Source organism: Pelmatolapia mariae, linkage group LG9 (assembly GCF_036321145.2).
Source record: "Pelmatolapia mariae isolate MD_Pm_ZW linkage group LG9, Pm_UMD_F_2, whole genome shotgun sequence".
NCBI classification, from domain to species: domain Eukaryota; kingdom Metazoa; phylum Chordata; class Actinopteri; order Cichliformes; family Cichlidae; genus Pelmatolapia; species Pelmatolapia mariae.
Window position 1 is genome coordinate 13,329,952 of NC_086235.1, and position 21,018 is coordinate 13,350,969.

At 38.7% G+C, this 21,018-nt stretch overlaps 1 protein-coding gene across 2 annotated transcripts in view; it reads left to right on the plus strand.

Annotated features, from left to right (window-relative positions):
* Positions 1 to 21,018, plus strand: part of gpr158a (G protein-coupled receptor 158a) — an 87,645-nt gene that overhangs the window by 24,299 nt on the left and 42,328 nt on the right. For both annotated transcript variants that reach the window (XM_063483345.1, XM_063483344.1), the window contains exons 3-4: positions 15,218 to 15,320; positions 19,408 to 19,634. In XM_063483345.1, the coding sequence (XP_063339415.1) occupies positions 15,218 to 15,320; positions 19,408 to 19,634 (330 nt within the window). The remainder of the gene's footprint in view (positions 1 to 15,217; positions 15,321 to 19,407; positions 19,635 to 21,018) is intronic.

Here is a 21,018-nt window from a genome sequence, read left to right on the forward strand (position 1 = left end):
GTTGTCCTGGCCCAGCCTGTTATCATCTCAATCACATGCTGATTCCTCCGCCGTGCACCCAGTGCTGCTGAATTAATAACGGCATCAGTGTTAAACAACTGCTGCTAGCCTCCTGCTCCGTCTTATCTCACCTTCTGTCCCTCAGCTTTTCTGTCTCTCCCCCTCACCTACACATATGTTGTCCTCACATTAGGACATTACAGTGGCTTCCATTTATTTCCTGGGGGCTCATCCACTATGACCGCGTTGTCTCTCTCAATCTCCCAAACTTACCACAGTATAAATTAAAAACTAACCAACATGTTTTAGTCCAACAATGAATAATTAACCATGCAAAGACCAGATTTAATTGGTTTCTTCCCCAACATTTTTTTCCTAGTATAGCCCAAAATAAATATTTAACGTCATGGCTACAATACACCAGTGGTTCCCACTTGCAGCTGATAGTTGGTTTGGATCGATGCCCAATCACATTCTCACCATAAACAAGCTTCTCTGGAGTTTTTTGAGGAGGAGGCTTGTGTCTGGTTCCAAACAGAGTTCAAGTATGGTTAGTTTGGTGTGATTACTGTGCACAAATGAACTGCACCAAGGAGGAAAACAAACCAGAGTCTGATTCAGATGGACTAAACAGAGCAGGGATAAAAACACCCTGAGTCATCACCCTAACCTTAACCTTAATAGGAAAGTTTAAAAGTAGTTTTTGAGTTTTGTCCGTTTGAATGATAATTTTCTGTGTCCTTGTTGTCAAGACTTTGGAGGGAGAACAATTGTCCCATTTGTGCTCATCATTCTTGCAAATAGTGCTGGATCACATCGCTGGCACAAGTTGCACTTTTTTTGCAACCTCGTGTGTATTGATGACACACGTTTAAGATCGTGTTGGTTTTTCCTGCGATTTTAATGATCTCAGTACACAATTAAAGATGATTCATAGATTATACAGAGGGAGATGTTGCAAGAGCTTCAAAGACTAAGCTTTCTAAAAAAAAAAAAAACCTTGTACTTGCTTCTGGTTTTGTCTTTTTTTAGTAATACCAGCGCTGATGTGGAGTTTTTGTTTAGGCGGTGAAACCTATCATTTACGAGAATAGTGCAGCTAGTGCTGGTAAAAATGGTACATAACTGTGGCGACATCACTGTTTGCGTGTGAAGCGACTGATGTGGTGAGCATAAATGGGCCATTAGACTCGGAAGGTTTTTGGCCCTGCAGTGGTTTTACAAGCATACTATATTTGGTCCCTTCAGCATGAACAGATTTCTGTCCTAACATTACAATTAATGCAAACACACATCCTGCAGTCCCAACAAGCTTGAAAGGAAAACAGCTGATTGTCCCCAACAGCCCCACTGGGGACCTACAGTACAACACAAGCAATCCATGTCATGCATTGTTTCCCTGATTTACATCTCATTGGCCAGCAATCTTTCCTTGCAGCCTGCCTATAACTTACCAAGATCAGGCAAAAAAAAAGGCTGCATATTGTACTGGCAGCTATGATAACGTGCCCTTTATTTGCATGGCAGTGGATGCAAAAGAACATGCAAATCTACTGGGAGAGTTTATTTGAAAACATGAGATACAGTCCCTTAATTTGGCTCATCTATTCATTTAACATTTAAAAATGACATATGACGGGTTAAACTGATGGGGCTCATTTTAAAACACTGACATTCATTAATCAGTGTGTCACAAATAAGATTGATTTGAGTTGTATTTGCATGCAAATGTTTTAGACCTCATTCTGTCCCATAATGACTTGTCTTTTGTGCTTGCAATCATTCGAATATGCAAAATTGCCATTTTTTTTCTCCCTAAAATACACCGTAATTGAAAAACTAGTGTTGCTACTTTTCTCCTGCTAAAATGCCTGTTCAACCCAACACTGAGAGCAATTAAACATGCAATTAAATCTTACTTTATATTCAATTTGTGTAATTTAATAGTTTTGTTGCTCATTTAAGCCTGACAAGGGGCTTGGGAGCACAGAAAAAAAAACATGTACTTTAAGTGTTTTTTGGCGGGTTAAGTACATTATTGCTGGTCATAACTGGTAATATATCCAAATATTCCATTTATCCATTTTTTTGACACTCCAAAAATATTTAATGCTGTGCAAAGAATTGGTGTATTTTTGTGGTCAGTAAAGGCGCTTTACATGGCCTACTTTTGAGTTACATCCAAACATGTCCTTTTTTTTTCTCCACTGGATCTTCATATTTCACTCGACATGGCGCACACTCAGGAAAATCCCAGAGTCCCCCGTGGGAACGTGATCCACATTAGCTGAGCAACATTTATCTGCTTGTTTCTCTGACAGCTTTCCCATCCAAGTGTTCCCTCTGCACTCATTCAGCAAAAACGCTTCCCTCTTCATCTGCAGGCCCTCCCACGTATTGTAAGATAAAAAAAAAGCAGTTGTTTTAGCACCTTGGGAATTCCCCTGGTGTTAGAGACTCGGCATCGTTGTGGGGCAGAGATTCCCTCAAGACGCACATGTCAGGAATGGTGTCACACCGAGCCACAGAGGAGCAAGTTTATTACACTCCTTTCTTTGTTGCCTGTTGAAAGAGTATGTTGGACGCGATTAACAGGGTAATTGATAATTATCTACAGTGATCTCAGCAAAAGCTGTGATTATGCTTCAGAGTTGATAAGATAGAAAGGAAGTCTGGAAATCCTTCTGTGCTGGTGAGGTATGCATCATTGTAGCAAAGGAGGAAGAACTTTAAAAGGTGAAAGATAATTCAAGTCTCTTTCCACTGTTGAAAGAAAGATTAAGGAGTTTCTTAAAGATGAACAGCGATTTAGATCCATGGAGTGTTACATAGTTTTGTGCTGGAAAAGTAGTTTCATGAGACTGATAGCTGTATTTGGAAACCGATATGACCTATTGTCACATTGAAAAAGTGCAATGTAAATTGTGCACTGTTGTCAAAATGGGTAACATAGACTTTAGATTTTAAATACGTGCTTAATGTTGTATAAAGGGTATTTCAAGCCAAATTACAATTTTCTCCCAAATACCCAAACAGCAAAACCTAAAAATATGACTCAAACTCCTGCCTGAAGTTTAGGTGTTGGTGTGCCACCTAATCCAGACTGTTTTAGGAACATGTATATGCTGCTTTTCAGGTGGTAGAAACAAGCCACTGATATAAGTTAAAATACTTTTCAGTTTCTGTGATTGCCTTATTCTCCCTGTGCTTCTATAGGTTTTCTCCAAGTACTCCGTCTCCCTACCACAAACCAAAGACATGCATGTTTGGGTTTGTTGGGGTAGGCTCTAACCCTTGGGACCCTGAATTGGATAACTGCTCAAAAAATAGCTAATATCCCGCGATAGGTTGTTCATCCATCTAAGGACTAATATCCTGTTCTTCTTAACTATTTACCTCAAGAAGTATTTGCGTGGATGTTTTCTCCTTTGGCTTCCAAGAACTCTTTCACTACATAGTATCATGTGCCTCCAAGATGTTGGAGGCCCTTCCTCCTAACCCCTGTTAGGTTACCACCTTGTTTTGGTCAAGGAGCTTGCATGCCTCAGTGATCCTTAGAGCTATACCAGGTAGGCTCACCCATACTGGCAAAGTTGAAGGGTATAGGCCAAGCAAAAGACTGTTGGAGGGTGGGCATAAGGTTAGCACCCATATTCTGTAAAAAGAATTCCTTTGCTACATAAACTTTAACAGAAGGATCTAACATAACTAATATAGTCACAAACATGGGTACTGGGCCTCAGAACAAACAGACTCACTCAAATGATTCATAATTCCTCAGATATTTACAAAGCTCCCTCTGGAAGCACTTTAAACATACATTTTTACATTAAAATACTTGAAGCAAGGCTGCCATTTCTTTACTGTAAAATTTTCAGTGACCATATTGTAATTTATTCTAGTTTTTTTTATTTGTTTTAGAGGACAATACAATAAAAAGCATACAGTATTATATCTAACGTTAACATTCACATTCCTTAAATGACCATGATTTGGTTGACTGAGAATCTACACAGAGAGCAATAATGTCATTTCTATAGTGTGTATGTAGTGATTCTGTATTTTTACAATATTTTTATAGTAATAATGTAATTTCTACTGTCTATATATATACATATACAGTTTTTTTGAAGAAATAATATCATATATGGGGGGGGGGGGAGTATACTTTTTTCCACATATATATGGAGGGAAAGTAAAGTTTTCCCCATATGTAGTTTTTCCTTCTTTTTTTAACTGCAAATTTTAAATGGTGAAGTTTCTGTTTTCAGTATTCAGTTTGGAAAAGCATGCAACATTGCTGTCATTTCATCTAAAAATAACCCATATCCTCAATATTGAGGATTCTGTTTGTTATTCTGATGTCCTGTTAACTCAGGATAAATAAAACCGCTGATGAACAAAATTAATCTCCCCACTGGACACATATAAGATGCTCTGTGGGCCACAGTGTTTCCGCTTCAATGGTGTTCAAGATGACAACATCAAGGTAGAGAGCTGTTGGCCATAATGCACAGGGAGGAGAGATCACAAGATACTTCTGGTGTTAACTGTGGCTCCCTGCCCCCAGCAGTGCAGGCCTCTTTAAATGCTGTCGCACTAATTGGCTATGTGAATAATCCTGGAACTCTGACTTTACGTAGAAACACTTTGAAGACTTGAATACAGTTGCCCCCGGGCAAAGTCTTGCATCCGCTCTACCCAGCCGTAGCAGCACGGCGTCAGCTGACGCAGAAAGCAAACAGTCGGCCCAGAGAGGATAAGAGATGGGTTGAATGTAAAGGTAAAACATTTGTCTAGGGACCCATGAGATTGGATGTAAAATGAGTGCAGCTGTGTGGCTACAAACAAAAAAATTGGGAAAAGAATAGTGAGGGTGCACGGGCGAAAAGATAAGGTAGTAGCAGTGACAATGACTTGGCAGCAGGCTTCTTTTCACCCACGTCTTTTACTCCTGAAAGATCCTGATATATCGATGAAATGTAATTCCTCATCTAGGTCTGCCAAAGGGTGCCTGAGAATCACTGCTTTTATTCACATTCCTTCAGTTGCTGCCATAAACTGCCTGTCAGCCTTGTATTAAGAGAATATCGGAAAAATTACATTTCACTCAATTATAATAGTTCAAATGAAGGCCTGATGAACTAGAGATGCTCAGCTAACAAGCTAAGGCAGGTACAGAACAGCCTCTGAAATATATCAATGAACAAAAGCAGCAGACATCCCAGGCATTCATGACCTCTGTCCCTATGCCCACTGACGATGCTTACAGTGCTTTTTTCAGTGCTTATGTGTGTGTTCACGTGGTGGACGGTCTGCTGCAAGTTGCAAGAATCACTTGCATTGTACAGTGTGGATAAATTTGCCTGGCTAGTTTGTTTTGACACATACATAAGCTGCAAATGTGATTATGAAAGCAATATCCATGCAGTGTCTGTTGTGTGCACTAAGAAGCTCTATGTGTTTACTCGTCTCATTCTGATGGCAGTGTTAAGCTCCCCGTAGGCCAGACTGTTTATCTTGCTGGTGTTTAGGCTTTGGTCTTTGGACTGTACCCAAAGCGAGGCCTTGCTGTCAGTGCAGCTCCGCTCCGGTTAAACTCCTGCTAGTTGACCTCGTTTAAAGGCCTGGCTGCCTGTCTAGCTGTCCCTCTGAGCAGGGAGCCACAGTCATCCAGCAGTCTGCAGTGTCATTGCCACTGTGTAGACTTCGTGTGTGTTGCCTCTGTGTTTGTTGGTTAGTCTGCACAAGCCTTAAATTTCAGAGCCAGACCCAGTGCCAAGATGTATTGCCCCATCTTTGCCCTAAAAGCTAAAAAAAAAAAGAAGAAGAAAAAAGTACGATCCTAGCCCGAAGCAAAAATAAAAATTGACGTCAGACACTCTCTTCTTTTGACCTCTCTGTTATTCTCTCTCACAAAAAACTATATTCTTGCTACTCTAATTTAACTCATCATTAAAGTGGACTGTTTATGCTCATTTCTAGCTCTATAAGTAACTTTGCATGATCTTTAGCGCTCAAAATAATCCTTATTTATCTTAAAATGGGCCACGTTGGAGCTCTTCACTTCATCTGCTGCTTTAAAACAAGCCATCTCATATAACTTTGTTTATATCAAGTCATCCAGGTCATGGTAATCTAAGGAGCTTGGAAAGAAAGCGAGTGGACTTCTTTAAGTTTCATGACGAGGTTTCTCCTCTCATCCAAGAGTTTCAGTTCTAAAGCCAAATGGTGGCGAGTCCCAGGTATTAAGCCCCTACTTAGGGCTGTCCCTTAAAAGGGTTGTTGACCCACTATTGATTATGTGCTTCATCACATGAGCCAAAGTGGGAGAAATGGTAATAACCCATGACTTTTTTTCAAACCTTTAGAACTGAAGAAGCTTCTCAGATGAGAAATGTCTTCACGAAACTCAAAGAAGTCCAACCTCCTTAGACCCCTTCAAGCCAACTTTCTTTCAATTAGCTGCCCCATGCAAACAGAAGGCTTAAAGAGCACGTGGGAAGCGACCCACCGAAGAGACTCTGGATGGAAAGTCACTTGCATGCATTTTTTTTTCAGAGCGTTCACTGAAGGGTGAGAAATGCAGCAGGATGCCTGAGTGTTCAGCACACTGCGTACAACTTCCTTCAAAATAAAAACAAACATGCATCGTCTAATTTCCCTCGTGCCTGCATACACATCTCGAGCTGATAATTTACTGCCTGCTCTGCACACACATGCAAACAGGATAAATTGCCCTCCTCCTCGTCCTTCTCCTCCTAACCTGCTTTCTGTGTATTCTATAGTTCAGTGTGTAATGATTGGATGATAAATTTTCCTCTGGGTTTTTGCTGAACTGCAGGATCATTACAAATATCTACAGAGGCTAATTAGTGCTTGATTAGGCGCTATGCTGGACTGGAAGAGCGTGGGCTATTTCAAAATGAGGAAGAGTCCTTGGCAGGCTCTAATTAGCTAACAAAATTAAGGTAGTTCTGGTTTCCCGGTCAGGTAGAAGACTCCTGGCCTCTGCATCAATTAAAGAAGATAAACTTGATTTTAGATTTTTTTTTACTTTCATGCTTTATGCCGTACAGAGGTGAGGAAGGAAGACTTTGTCTGGACAAAATAGATGTTGAAGGTGTACACAGTATTATACTGTTAAAATTACTCTAGTTATTTCTCCTTCTCAGACCTATCCTCTTCTTATTTGGTACCTACTAAATAGTAAAAAAAGAAGTTTACAATGGATTTGTCAAGATTTGGATGTGCAGACGAGGTAAGTACTCTAACGTTTGTCACTGTCAGTGAAGTCCACACTGTGTGATAGTGTTAAAAATGCAACTTTACAGAATAAAAATCAAGCAAACATCATTATTTGGATATAAGCTGCTTAAGAGATAATGAAAAGTTTCAGCTAACCACAGTTCAAAGAATACGAGGAACAATGAAAACATGAAGACAAAGCAGAGAACGTAACAAACACCACAGAGAAGACTGGACTGTATATACACAGAGGGCTGATTAGGGAAGTGGTGAACAGGCACAGCTGAATATAATAAAGACAATCAACTAACAGGAAGTAAAGTCAAAAACAAGATAAAAGAGTGAACTACTTAACAGAATAAAGCAGGAAATGAATAACAACCATAACTGGAACAGGGAGATGCTGTAGCATCAATGAGTATTCAAGGGGGGTTACTCAGAGAACTAAACACAGACATGCTAACAAACTCAAAGTAACCCAAAGATAAAACAAAAAACTAACAGTAGAAGAGTAAAAGCTTAAAGCTTCTTTTAGTATAACCTTAAGTGCAAGAGATGGATCTGCAGATTCTTAAACACGATGTCCTGACATGACATTACCAGGGTCTCCTCCTGGTCTCAGGACCACCACTCTATGATCTTACAATTATTCAGACTCAGTGAACACTGACTGGTGGTCAAAATGCAAGATTACTTTGAGCAACAAAATGAGAGAAACCAAACATCCTAAACAACTAATCATCAACACAAGTCCAAACATCCTAAAGCAACTCAAAACCCTGGAATAAAATTATGTTGATTGATTTTGGTATTGCAGAAACCCCATGAAATGTAAATAAATCAGAAAAATTGCATTACCAAAGAAAAATCTATTATAAACAAACGATACTGTATGATTTTTTTTTTTGTGCCAATAATTTAAAAAGGTTTTGGACCGTAAGGATTTGTTTGTGCCAAACAGAGGCCACTCATTGTATTTTTACAACTACCAAAGAGACTACTTATGGGGTCACAAGAATAATAATTTATTATTGCCCATGGGTATGGAAAATGATGGTTCTAATGCTATAAATCCACTGACAGTAATAGCCACAATAATGATAATAACTTACTTGTAAAAAACATTTTAAAACCTGAAGTGGCCTGATCTGAAATGAATAAAATTGAGTGGTGTTGTTATCTGGCCCTGCTTTGCCCAAATGAATTAGTCTCGAGTTCAATAATGCTCTCTATTCACTGTTAATGTGCAGGTCAAAGGTGAGATACAATGTCAGGCCTTTCAGGGCCATTAAAAAAGATCAACATGGATTCAGGTGCAGCTGCGCACTGCTATGAATCTGAAACATGGCGGAAAAAAGATTAATTTTAGAAATAAACTGTAACTATCTTTGACAAAAGACCCCTACCACAGAGCAGACACTTAGATTCTATTGATTTTAATACACTAAGTTACCACGGAAACATCCACCAGTATGTAAACCTGGTTCCTCTGGTTTTGGGCTCTCCTCCACATTTTTGGATCCTGGCTGCAAGAATTTGATCCCATGAGTCACAAAAGCATTAGAGAGGCTGGGTGTTGGTTGATAAGGACTTATCAGGACAGAGGTTCTGACACAAAATCTTATTTATTTATTTATTTATTGTATGAGCATTATTGTCGTGCTGAAACAGGAAAGGACAAAAACTGCTGGAGGCGTTCTTTTGTCTAAAACATCATCCCACATAGAGACACATAAGAAATCAGAAGCTATGCTGTTTATCCAAACTATTGAAAATAGTCCTTAATAAGAAACAAACCACAAATTCTCTGTGTCCAAGTCAAGAGTAATATTCCAAGCTATATTATTCAAGTTAAATAAAGCTTGAGCTGAGCTTAAATGGATTTCTGTTTGGTGCTTTTTCAGGTCAAATTTGAATTAAAATTATCACAAAAAAAATCAGGCATTAATGATTAAAATGTGGTCTGTTAGAAGCAGCGCAGAGAGAGGGAGTCTGAGTGTGGATGTGAAGCATGCCGCCAGTTGTGTGTACGTATCTGTTGCAGGCAGGCCATGTTGGTCTGAGAGCACGATGCACTCTAATACAAAGGCACCAAGTCACCATGACAATTAGCATGTCAGAGTGTGCGTGACTGACAGCTGCCACAGCTGGGAGGTAAACAACAATGAGCAACGCTGATGGGTAAACCTGGAGTGTCTGAGGCACTCACTATAATACAAGTGCTGCACGTCTCTTATACACGCAACTGTCGTAAAGAATAAATCTATTTACTTACATCTTATTCTGGGATCGATTCAGAAATATAAATTTGATTATTTACATGGCTGGAATTTGCAATACTGTCTTGATATTTCGTGCTTCCGGGTCTCAAGCTGCACGTTTAGCAGGGAAATATAAATAAAAATGAGAAGAAGCAGCAGAAGAAGAATCAGAACAATTGCAATAGGGTTCCTGCAGCTTCCCTGCCTGGACTATAATTAATAGAAGATGTCATGCATATAGAAGTAGGTCACTGCCTGTGTGTGCTTCCTTTGAAATACCATAACACTGTGTTGTTTTATAAGCAGAGAAGATTTAGCCTACATAACAGAATGCAGAATAGACAATGGCAGTGGTATATTTATATTTGAAAGCCTTCTTTTATTGATTTATCTGCAAATTCTTTCCTCCAGTAATCAGTTGTTTAGTCAGTTACATCATAAAACTTTCTACATCACAAAAAAACCCTTAAAACTGGAAAACATTTCAAACACATTTGACGAGATGTATGTACATAATGCTTGGTATTTTAAGTAGATGATCTTTGATTTGACTAATTATTCCAAGACTTAAATTTCAAATATACTGTGTTGATCTTAGACAATATTCTGTCAGTGACAGGCATAGGTTATTTTTTCTTGCTAAAAGTCATATTCTTGGTAACTTAGATTTGTGCACATCTCCATAAAACATTTTGAAAGATGTGTTCATTTTCACTCATTTTCATTTTTACTCATAAGGATGACTTTACTTTATGTGAGTGTCCACCATTGTAACAGTGTATATAAGGGAAAGAATGATAGCCCCATGTTAATCTTTTACAATATTCATCATTATTTACAAACTTAAAGTGTTTACTGCATCTTGTTCCACAGCTGCTTTGTTGGTACCAGATTGAACCCCCCAGTCTTGATTCTTCATTGGATAGATTCAACAAGGTGCCGGAAACATTCCTCAGAGATTTTGGTCAATATTTGATCAAAGCTTCACACAGTAGCTGCAGATTTTTTGGCTGCATGTGATAATGCGAATCTCTTGTTCCACCACATCCCAAAAATCCTCTACTGGATTCAGATCTGGTGACCGTGAAGGCCATTTGAGTACAGTGTGACATTGTCATCAGCTCATCAGAGAGTCGAATTTTGGGCTTAGGTTGTGCAGAGAGTGACACCCAGTGTGGTCTTCTGCTGCTTGTGGTCCATCTGCTTCAGCGTTAAATAGGTTGTGTATTCAGAGATGCTCTTCTGCAAACCTTGGTTTGCAATGAGTGGTTATTTCAGCTTGATGAAATCTAGCCATTCTACTCTGACCTTGACTGATAACACATTTTAGCTCAGAGACCTGCTGCTCACTGGATATTTTCTCTTTAAACCCTGAAGTTGGTTGTGTTGGAAAATCCCGGCAGATAAGCAGTTTGAAATGCCGCTTTGAAAGTCATTTAAATTACCTTTCTGCTGCATCCTGATGCTCAGTTTGACATTTACTAAGACATCTTGACCATGTCTACATGCCTAATTGCACTGACTTGCAGCCATGCTATCGGCTGATTAGATATTTGGATTAACGAGCAGAGGAACAGTTGTACCTATTGTCAATATGGCTCAAAAAACAATGTAAAAGATTACTGTTTTATGACTAATTTTCTAAGAACATTATCTTGTTTTTTAAGATGAAAGATTTCTTGTGGCTTTGCATTTTACAGTCCTTTGAAATGCACCAGTCTTCTGCCTGAGATCACATGTGATTGATGGCAGGTAGCTCAGAGGTGGACTGCTTCTCCCTTCAACAAACTCCACATCTGAGCCCCTGCATCAGTCACCACAGCAGGCAGGGATGGGATGTACTGCCAGGGCTATTCCTGGCTCCCCCTGTCACACACACTAAAAATATGCATGCTGGCACACGCGCGCGCGCGCACGCACACACACACACACACACACACACACACACACACACCTGTCTCTGACAGTTTCTCCTAGTGTCTCCATCAGGTGGGAATATTAACAGTGGCAGGCAGTAGCTGTAGCACGATGAACCTGTCCTGAGGTGGTGACTTTTGGAGAATCAGTGGGGAAATCAGTTACCAGACTTTTTGTTGTTCCACAGTCCTCATTTAAAGCAAGAGCAGGTGGATTCAGATGAAAGATGGACAACTCAGCTGCCTATATCCAAATGAGAGACTCCAATATGGCGAATCATCTGCTTTACAGATTCAGTCCTGTGATTTTTTTGGTCTCTAGACAGTGGGGAGCTAAAACTATCCAGTGAAATCCAAACAGCTTCCTAAGCACCTTATTTATGCGCTCATTCATTTCACTCATCAATGTCCAATTTGAGTCTCTGGTTTTGAGTGACTTGGCAGTTTGCAGTTACCTCTGGCTGTCATTTCAAGCCAATAATAAGCAAAGAAAAATCAGGTCCATAAGCTGCATAAGCCTCCATTTTATTAAGTACAAAACAATGTATCAGTAAAAATGCATTTTTACAAAAGAAAGTAATCAAATTCTGCATCTGTAAGACTTTTATAATAATGAACTGTATTCTTCTCCCTCATTGTTCTCTAGAGTATCTGTGCTCTTGTTTGCATATGTTATTACAAGTTAACAAGTTTGCAAGATAATGGAGTGGCATATTAAGATAATTACTCATACATCATCACCATTCAAGTGTGTTATTGCTCAACTATGCTTTTAGCAGCATAAGCCTTTATTTGGAGTCACTTCTCTGAGTCAGACCTGATGTACTTAACTCCAAAACTCATTCATAAGCTTCTGCAGCACTCTTTACGTGAAACACAACTAGTCACTAACTCTGTTCATACACTCTTTAGAGCTGCACAGATGGACCTCTAGAACTTTTCACTAAATAGCTGCTTAGTGCAGTAAAGCTGCAAGACCACATTGAGCTAAAGATGCTAAAATGCTGTGCAGGTTGGGTGATAATTCTGTGTGATCTTCACTGTAACTAAATTTTACAAAATATACCTGCCTTTCACTATAAAATAATTTATTTCTAGTGAGGTTTAAAATATCCTTTAGTCAACAGTATAACAACAAACCCACAGACTGTATATAAAGGATGGCTGAGGAGTCGCACCTCTATTGTTCCTGGCCAGCTGGGGGCAACTCCTCTGACTACATAAAGACTGATGATCACTTTTTCTATAGCCACACTAAACACTTTGCTAATGAACATTTGGTCTATTTTCTTTGTGGTCACTAGTTTCAAATCTTACTAAATATAACATGATGTTTATTGGGTAACTAATGTTGCACTTCAGAGAAAACCAGATGACAGCAGCAGGGAATGCTTTCGGGCATGGCTACCTTCTGAATGACAAGTTGCTACAGTATGAGCATGCAGTGTCAAACTGTAGTTTGACAGTCAGCTCTAGCTTCATATGTCTGTTTTCAAAACAGAGTGTTTAGTACTTTGTTTGAGGCTTCCAGATGGGGCTTCACAAACCAGTGAATCATATCACTGTGGCTACACCCTTCAATACACAGTCTGTGCATAAACAAAAATTAACAGAAGCTACTGTAAAACTTATTTTAAAGAAAAACTCTGGGCTTTTTTATTCCCCATGAACATGACTGGTGGAAGAGAGCTTAAAAAAGCATGATGGGGGAATATATTCAAAGCATGTGACACTAACAGCATAAACTATATAACAAAATGTCAGCGGTTCTGTTAGTGTTCAGCATTCCCCTTTATCTGTCGTGATGCCTTGTGGTTAATCAGTTATCTTTTGGTTACTTCCTGTTTTACTTTGAAGGCTTGGTTTCTCAGCTGTCTTGTTTTGCTTTTATTTCCTGCTTTTGTTCTTTCCCCTCCTTTCTGATTGTCTGCTTTTGCTTATGTTTCGTTTTTGTTTCAAACCGTCAAATGTGCTCAGAAAGGTTCCTAACTCTGTGGCAGCCATAATAAACCTTCAAAAAGTCGCTATGTTAAACCCACAGCTGAACTATGAACATTAGGCTCCTGTGAATAACTCTGCTTCTTATCAAAACAGATTGTTGTCATCTTTGAAGATTGAGGTTGTCATTGTATTTTTAGTCTTTGGGATTGCCTTTAATTGATTTCCTCATCCAAGCACGTCTTCCTTTTCCTTTAAAATTCCAGCCGTTGGGATAAATTGACGTTTTTGACCGGTGGTTCTTGTTTATGTGGCCTGGCTCAAACAACAAAGTGAGATCACACGGGGTGTGCATTTTGTAGTCCGTCTTCTGGATGTTGATGCTGCAACACAGATGAGATTTGTTGCCATATTGTTAAGGATTCTAAAATATAAATATACTATAATATACTAAAATATAATGCTATGCACATATAACTTTATTCATTTCTTGACATTTTCCAGGTAAATTGATTAGGTAAAGGAAGTGGGAGGACATTTTATAAATACTAGACAGCACCCAGTGATTCCTGTTTTGTTTTCTCTTTCGGACCGTGTAACAGCCAATAAAGACATGCTCTTTAATGATTTTTACCTGCATTTGGGTCATCTCTCTGCCAATACTTGACAGATACGTGACATAGAGGGTATGTCTTGAAATAAGCATCTACTTCATTACGAGCTGTGTGGGTATTATATAGTGTTTGAGTAAAGTGGTGAGGAAAATCACTCTACACAGATTCACAGGTGTCAGATTGAGGGTCTTTCGAGGGTCTCACCACTAAAACGACAAGTCGTCTTCAACAGATTAGTGAAGAGTCACTTCACATACTTTGGCCTCTTCAGTGGAATTTACTTGAGGAAGTTGTCCACTGAATAGTAACCTGGTAATTACCTTGGGCTTTTGAGTCCTGGCTGGCCTCTCAAGGCTTCGACTGAGGAGCGCACACTCTCGGACTGAAAAATGCATTCAGCCCTCACCAAGGACCTTGAGAGACAGTCAGAAATAGTAGCCTCTCAAGACATGCCGAGTCCAGTCCGCTGTGAAGAGCATCACAGTGACTGGTGCTTCATTTAGACGCTGCCACCGGCCTTTCCTCTAGATCTCTCAGTCAGGTCACAAACACTTCATAGCGTGTCAAGTGTCAGCTAAAGTACCGTTGCTATTCTGGGCCCCTTGTCGTTTCTTTGGATTCATAAGTCATTATCGTCTTGGCTTAGAAAAACATGTTCACGTTGTGTGGAGAAAAAAATAAAAAAAACAGTAAAGGAGTTTTTGAAGGAGAGCAAGAATGAGAGGGGAAAATGTGTTTGTACAGGGGAGATGATGAAATCTCATTCCCACAAGAAATAGAATTAATGGCGATTCTCTAATCAGGCAAATAAGTCTGTTCTTAATTTAGCTATTAATTATGTCTTGTAATTTGGCAAACAGCACACAAAGTCTGCCAAGGGTGCCCCCTGACGCCCCTCGTGTTTTTCTCTGCTCTTCTCAGTCTACTTCCTATCACACGTTCAATCAAATGGAAGAGGCTTTATTAATTTAATATGGAGAGATGAGGAGGCACAGTTAGACAGAAAGAGGAATCTCACAACTTAAATAATTAGACTCGTGTCCCTCCCGCAAGGCATTTGATCTCAGTCTGTTTGCCGAATTTGGTTTGCGGGCTTTACTTTTTGCTTTGGTATTGACATATTTTAATAGTTTTCACGTCTGTGTCTGCATTACAAGATGACACGATTAAACGCTGTTGATTGTAAAACTTATTCTAGCTTAAACTGCACTCATTTTTGTCTCTGGTCTTCTCTTCTCAGTGTTTGCCAATCCGTGGTCACGGATTTGTCTTGGACAAGTACAAGTGCCACTGCAGGAAAGGTTTCTATCATCCCAACAGAGTAGCTGTCAATGGCTTTACAAGTAAGTAATGGCAAATGAGTCACTGTAAGATGATTGTTCCTTGTATGCAGACTTTATTCATGTGGCTGCGTTTAAGTGTTGCTAAACATGCTAACAATGAACAACCCTACGACTTAAAGCAGGGAAATCACAGGTGGAAGTGCGTACATTATAGCCAGTATGTGCCCAATTATACCCTGGCTTTAATTCACCTTTGTTAAATATATTAATTGCTTCTGTGCATATCAAAATGTTTGATGGCATTTAATATTTTCTGGAAATTGTCTGGAAATTTTCTTACTGACTAAATGCCACAGCAGTCCATGAAACATGGCTGAAAGATCTGAGATTGGTAAGTTGTGTTTATCATACTTTTTGATTTGCAACATCCACAGTTAAAACCTTTATTATCCTGGACTGAGGTGAAGAGAAGAGCTGAGTGCAGAATGTAGAGTTTGGTGGAATAACAATGAAAAAGAAGTGCCTTAATTGGCAAAAATCAGAAAAAAAAACAATGTCCACTGCAGTCACTGGACTAAACAGCGCGTATCCAGACACTGAGAACAAGTAAAACATGGGGAAAAACTGACGTCTTGATGAAGGTAAAGGGAGGATTATATGTAGACACACAGGACTGATTGCACAATGAGAGGCAGGTGAGAACAGAGCACAGGTGGAAACAGCTAAGGTGGGGTAAATCCAGCGGGTAATCTGCGGAACAGGAAGTAAAAAGCATAGGAGACACAAAGGTAAAAAATTATTATTTAGCATCAGATTTTGCATGCAGTTTGGCAGCAAATGTTTGAAAATTTGAAAATGTTTCCACATAATCATCCTTTTCTTCTCTCACTAAAATAGAGCATTTGAATTAACAATAAGTTAATTTTATTAATTCTGACTCTGCTAAAAGCTGCACTTTATGACAGCTATCTGCGATAACCGTATCCGCCCTGTCTGAAAATTGAAGTAGCCCCAGTACCTGGGGAGGCTAATCTGGTTCGAGAAGGGAAATATCTTTTTAATGGTAGCGACTTTCTCCAGTTTATTCTGTCTGCTGTGAGTTAATTAAAAAAGGCTTTTGCAGACACAGAACCCCAGTGGTTTTCACCTGCCCTCCATCACTTTCTGTGCCATACTTTCATTTCAATCCACTTTCCCTCCTGCCTCATCCCACTCAAACCTCATACAGCGTGTTCTCGTGCGTCTGTTTCAATTTTACCCCCATTCTCATCCATTTCCCTCTCCCTTACCTTCCTTCACTCAGTTTTTGCACCGTCTTATTGCATCCATTTTTTACTCTAAAACGTCACACTTCGTGTGCAGAGAGCTAAATATATGTGCTGTCTGTTTTAGCCAATTTGCATTGTTTGCTGTGCTGCGAAGGCACACAAACTTGCATGTGCAAGTGTTCAAATCTGCATGAAAGCTCAGTGTGTGTGCATCTTTGAGAACCCAGCAATAGAGAGGAAAAGCAAGCCTGTTAGCGAGGCGTTGTGCTGCAGTTTGGCCCACCATGGGGCCAATAACAAGCCTGTTAATCCACAAGGGGACATCACTGACACTCCTGCAGAGGAAGCCGGTGCAACTCTCTTCCCTTTGTCTCACAGTGATCTTACATTGTGGATCTTGCATATAAATATGGGAGAGAGGTTACTGTAGCTGCGTTTCCTTTGACTGTCACTCAAACGCAGCAGCAACAAACCACTGAGAATGAGCTAAAGGAAATGACTCAGTGCTACCGAGATAAGTACTCCTTTTGAAGGGATCAATGATCTGCCGAGTCATAGCTTTGAAAAATAGGCCAGTTTCTTTTTAAAGGCAAAATCCCTGCAAATCTCTGAGACAATGCCTGCTTCCAATAAAGCCTCTATAAAAGCTCTATAAGTCCAAAATGTGTTATCTATCCAACCACATGGGCATCTCTCAGGGGATTTCTATACAGGCCAATAACAAGTCCACTTCCTCCTTGTTGTCCCCCTGGGTTTGTTTAGTTTGTTTAGTTTTGTTTTTTACCGTACTTTACCCTGAGAGAGAGTTTTTTTTCTTAAGTTTGCATAAGTTTTTGCTGCTTCCCAATGTGACCAATTTATTTGAGCAAATAAAAAAACAGCCACTTTTGAAGTGGTTATAGTTAGTTTATACTACGCTTCATTCAAAAACATTTCACAGCTTCTCTGGTCCTGGTAGGATAAACCAAAAAAGTAAAAAAAAAAAAAAAAAAAAAAAGTTTTTTTTTGTGTGTTTTTTTTGTGTGTTTTTTATTAGGGAGCTGAAGTCATCAGCCTTGTATGATATGCCCGTGACTGAACAGGGTTGAGCAGTGTTGACTTTCCACGTTCACACATAGAGATCCATCTCCCTTTTGTTGACACAATGTCGATGACTTCTTGTAAGGTCAGAGACGAAGAAGAATATATATACAGTCGGGATTCACTCTGCCACTGACGCACTTCATCTGGACAGATCTGGAGGAAAATTCAATAACAAGGAAAATTTAAATGACAGTTGCTGTACCATCTGTTCCTATCTTCTTTATAATCCTAAAATATAATGTCAAATGTCAAATTATTGAGTAAAAAAACAAACAAAAAAAACACATATACAAATCAAACAGATTTACAGGTCAAGAGTAAAACACTGTAAAGTGGTTGTTTAAAGTTGTGTAAAACCTAATTCAGTGAAAGTAGATTTTGTCTTTAAATTTACCTATAACAAAGCCATCAAACATTCAACCAATATTTTTACTACACTATTGATCATTGTTGGTTATAGTTTCAAAATGCATTAATTTTAGCAAACTGATTTTCTAGTTCTGTTTCTAGCTAACTAACTCTGTCAGATTATGTGTTACCATATTAATAAATTTACTTTTTTATATTCTGATTTCTTTTATAGCACATGGGTATTCTATTTGTTATGTGTTTTCTATTAAATAATTTCTATTAAAGGCATTTGTTTATGCACAGCTCTCTTAAGGTCCCACCACAGCGTTGGTGGGCCACGGCATTACCTTGATTTCTTTTCCAGCTTTTCTGTTGTAGATTTGCTCATCATCGTCATGTTGCATGAACAAATTTGGGCAAAGCTTTGTAGTTCTTGGGTTTTGGGAGTTTCTCTGAGCATTGCACGGTCTGATCTTGGGGTGAATTTGCTTGAATGTCCACTCCTGGTAAGAAATGGCAGCTGTCTTGAATGTTTTTCACTTGTGAATAATCTTTCTTAGTGTACAATGATGGCCTTCTTTACTTTTATAGAGCTGCTCAGACTTGTTTACGATGATCTGCATCTCATTAGCAGAAATGCTATTTACCCTCTTGATTCCTATGGATGGAGGAAGGGTGTACACAGTTTTTTCACACATTTCTGCATTTTGACTTAGTTTTTGTTTTGTTTAATATGCTGTAACAATGTTGTCCTGTTGTTTATCTGAGGTTATATTTAACCAGTTTTTGAACCTGGTAAGGACCAGATGATCTCTTTTTATGTCCTGAAATGTAAAATCTTAAAAGTTGAGTGCGTACTTTCTTTTTCGCATGACAGTCTATCATCTAGCTCATTTATTTTAAGTTAAGAACTTATCAGTCCCACCATTAATTCTAGCATTTTTCAACTGTTGATCTTTCTTTTCTTTTTTTTTTGCTTCATAAACTAAGAGTAGCCTACAACGTTTACTTCATTATATTTCATAATTAATTTCTATTGTTAGCCAGCTGAATAAGCTAAATTATGTCATTTTATCCATTAAATATTTATCCGTAACTTTTAGCTGTTGGAATTGCATTGAATATTTCAGAAATGTATTTATTCAGCACATTATGTGCTTGAATTCAGCTATTTTTTAGTATTTTACATTTTTATTAAATGCACTAATTTATGTGCTACTTTAGCCTAAATGAGCTTCACTTGCACAAAACTGTTGGCGGAGTTATTGTGTCAGTATTTGGGGCCGTTTATTTATTTTTTATTATTATTAAAAATGTAGCTATAATTGTCCTGGAACACACAAAAAATATGAAATCAGCCTGCGAGAGTTAGTTTTTATTTAGTGTTTATTTCTTTGAGTATTTAAGATTTTGGGACTTCTTCTTTCCAATGTTTTCTTTGACAGGAATGGGGAGGAAGGGAAAACCTGCAGACAGCAGTCCCAACACAGAGGAGGGATCTTCCAGTGACTGCCTGCCTTGCCAGCAGGGCTGTGCCTACTGTAAAGATGACACCCCCTGTGTGGTACAAGAGGATGGCCCTCTTCGCATGGCTGTGGTCTCTTTCCAGTGCCTCTGCATGCTGATCGTCTTCATTAGCATGGTCCTTATATACCACTTTCGTAGGAATAAGGTAGGTGTTATAATAAAACAATGATTTTCCAGATACGTCATCTTGAATTGGTATTAAAGCGCATGTTCTATTTTTATATAATTATATAAATGTGTTTTAAACCAAGAATGTAGTCATTAATGCCATGAAGAGGTAAAGTTTTGTGACTCAGCAGTGGATAAGAGAGATCTACACTAATTTAATTCACAGTTGCAACATCACATCAACATGTTTGATGTTTTATAGGCCATATGGTCATCAAAGCCCGCTGGAATTAATAAACAGTAGTTCCAAATGTGGGTGGTCACAATAAAGCTTTGAAATGATTTCAAATGAATCCAACACTTCAGATCAAGTCAAAATCACCACCTTGGATCACGACCAAAGTTTGCAAACACAAAAGCACATTTACTTTGATTCATACATCAGACCACTCACCATTCAATCTGTTTAATCTTTTACTTATGATGCGTGGTTTATATGTATATTTGAATGATGACACCTGGTTGAAATCTCCTGCTTAATTTAGTAACTTCACTAAGTTTTACATTATTTACATGACCTTGAGACCATGCACCTTTAAAAAGAAGAGTATGAATATAAGATGTGATGCAAAGTAAAAATTGAGATATAGCTCATGCAAGGGTGCTGCCTGTGGTACGGTGGGGTCCTATAATCAGTCACAGAGAGTGAATGATCAGCAAACGTGGAGAATACTGTATTTTACTCATTTCTTACTCGAGCATGGCATGAGTTTGCAAATTAGTCAGGTTGCAGTCAGGTTTATTTTTGTTTTTGTGTTTGTCTGGTTTTTCTTTGCCTGAATGAGCTTTTTCATTTGACAAGCCCCATACCTACTTTCAGCTGCTCCCTTTAGGGGTCGCAGCAGTGGATCATCCCCCTCCTAGTTCCATCTTATTGTATCTACTGTATTGCCTTTCTAAATCTCAATTTCTATTTAAAAAGTGAAAAATAAAGAAAACAAGCTGGATGTGCTGGTAGTGGAGGAATTTAGAGACTTAGTCAGGTTTGGGATTTTAAATGGACTTAAAGGCTTAAAAAACTATTATGTTAAGTTTAGAAAAAGATTGTAGTTGGGGTTCAAATAGAACGGTTGTCCTTTTTTTTGCCAGGGTGAGGATACCTATACAAATTTTGTGATTGATCAAAAGAGCTCATTCATCTTTTCATGTTATTGTGATGTAACCGTAACCTCTGAATCTAACCCTCTCTAAGTCTATACTTTCCTTACATGAAGTAGTACATACTACTTACATGAATTACAAATTCGGTCTAATTCGTAGCATCTCTTTGGTGATTCTTTTGTTTCTTGGATCTACGTAACTACTTTTTTAAAAGTGGGATTTGGCTTTTCAACTCAATTCAATTCAATTTTATTTATACA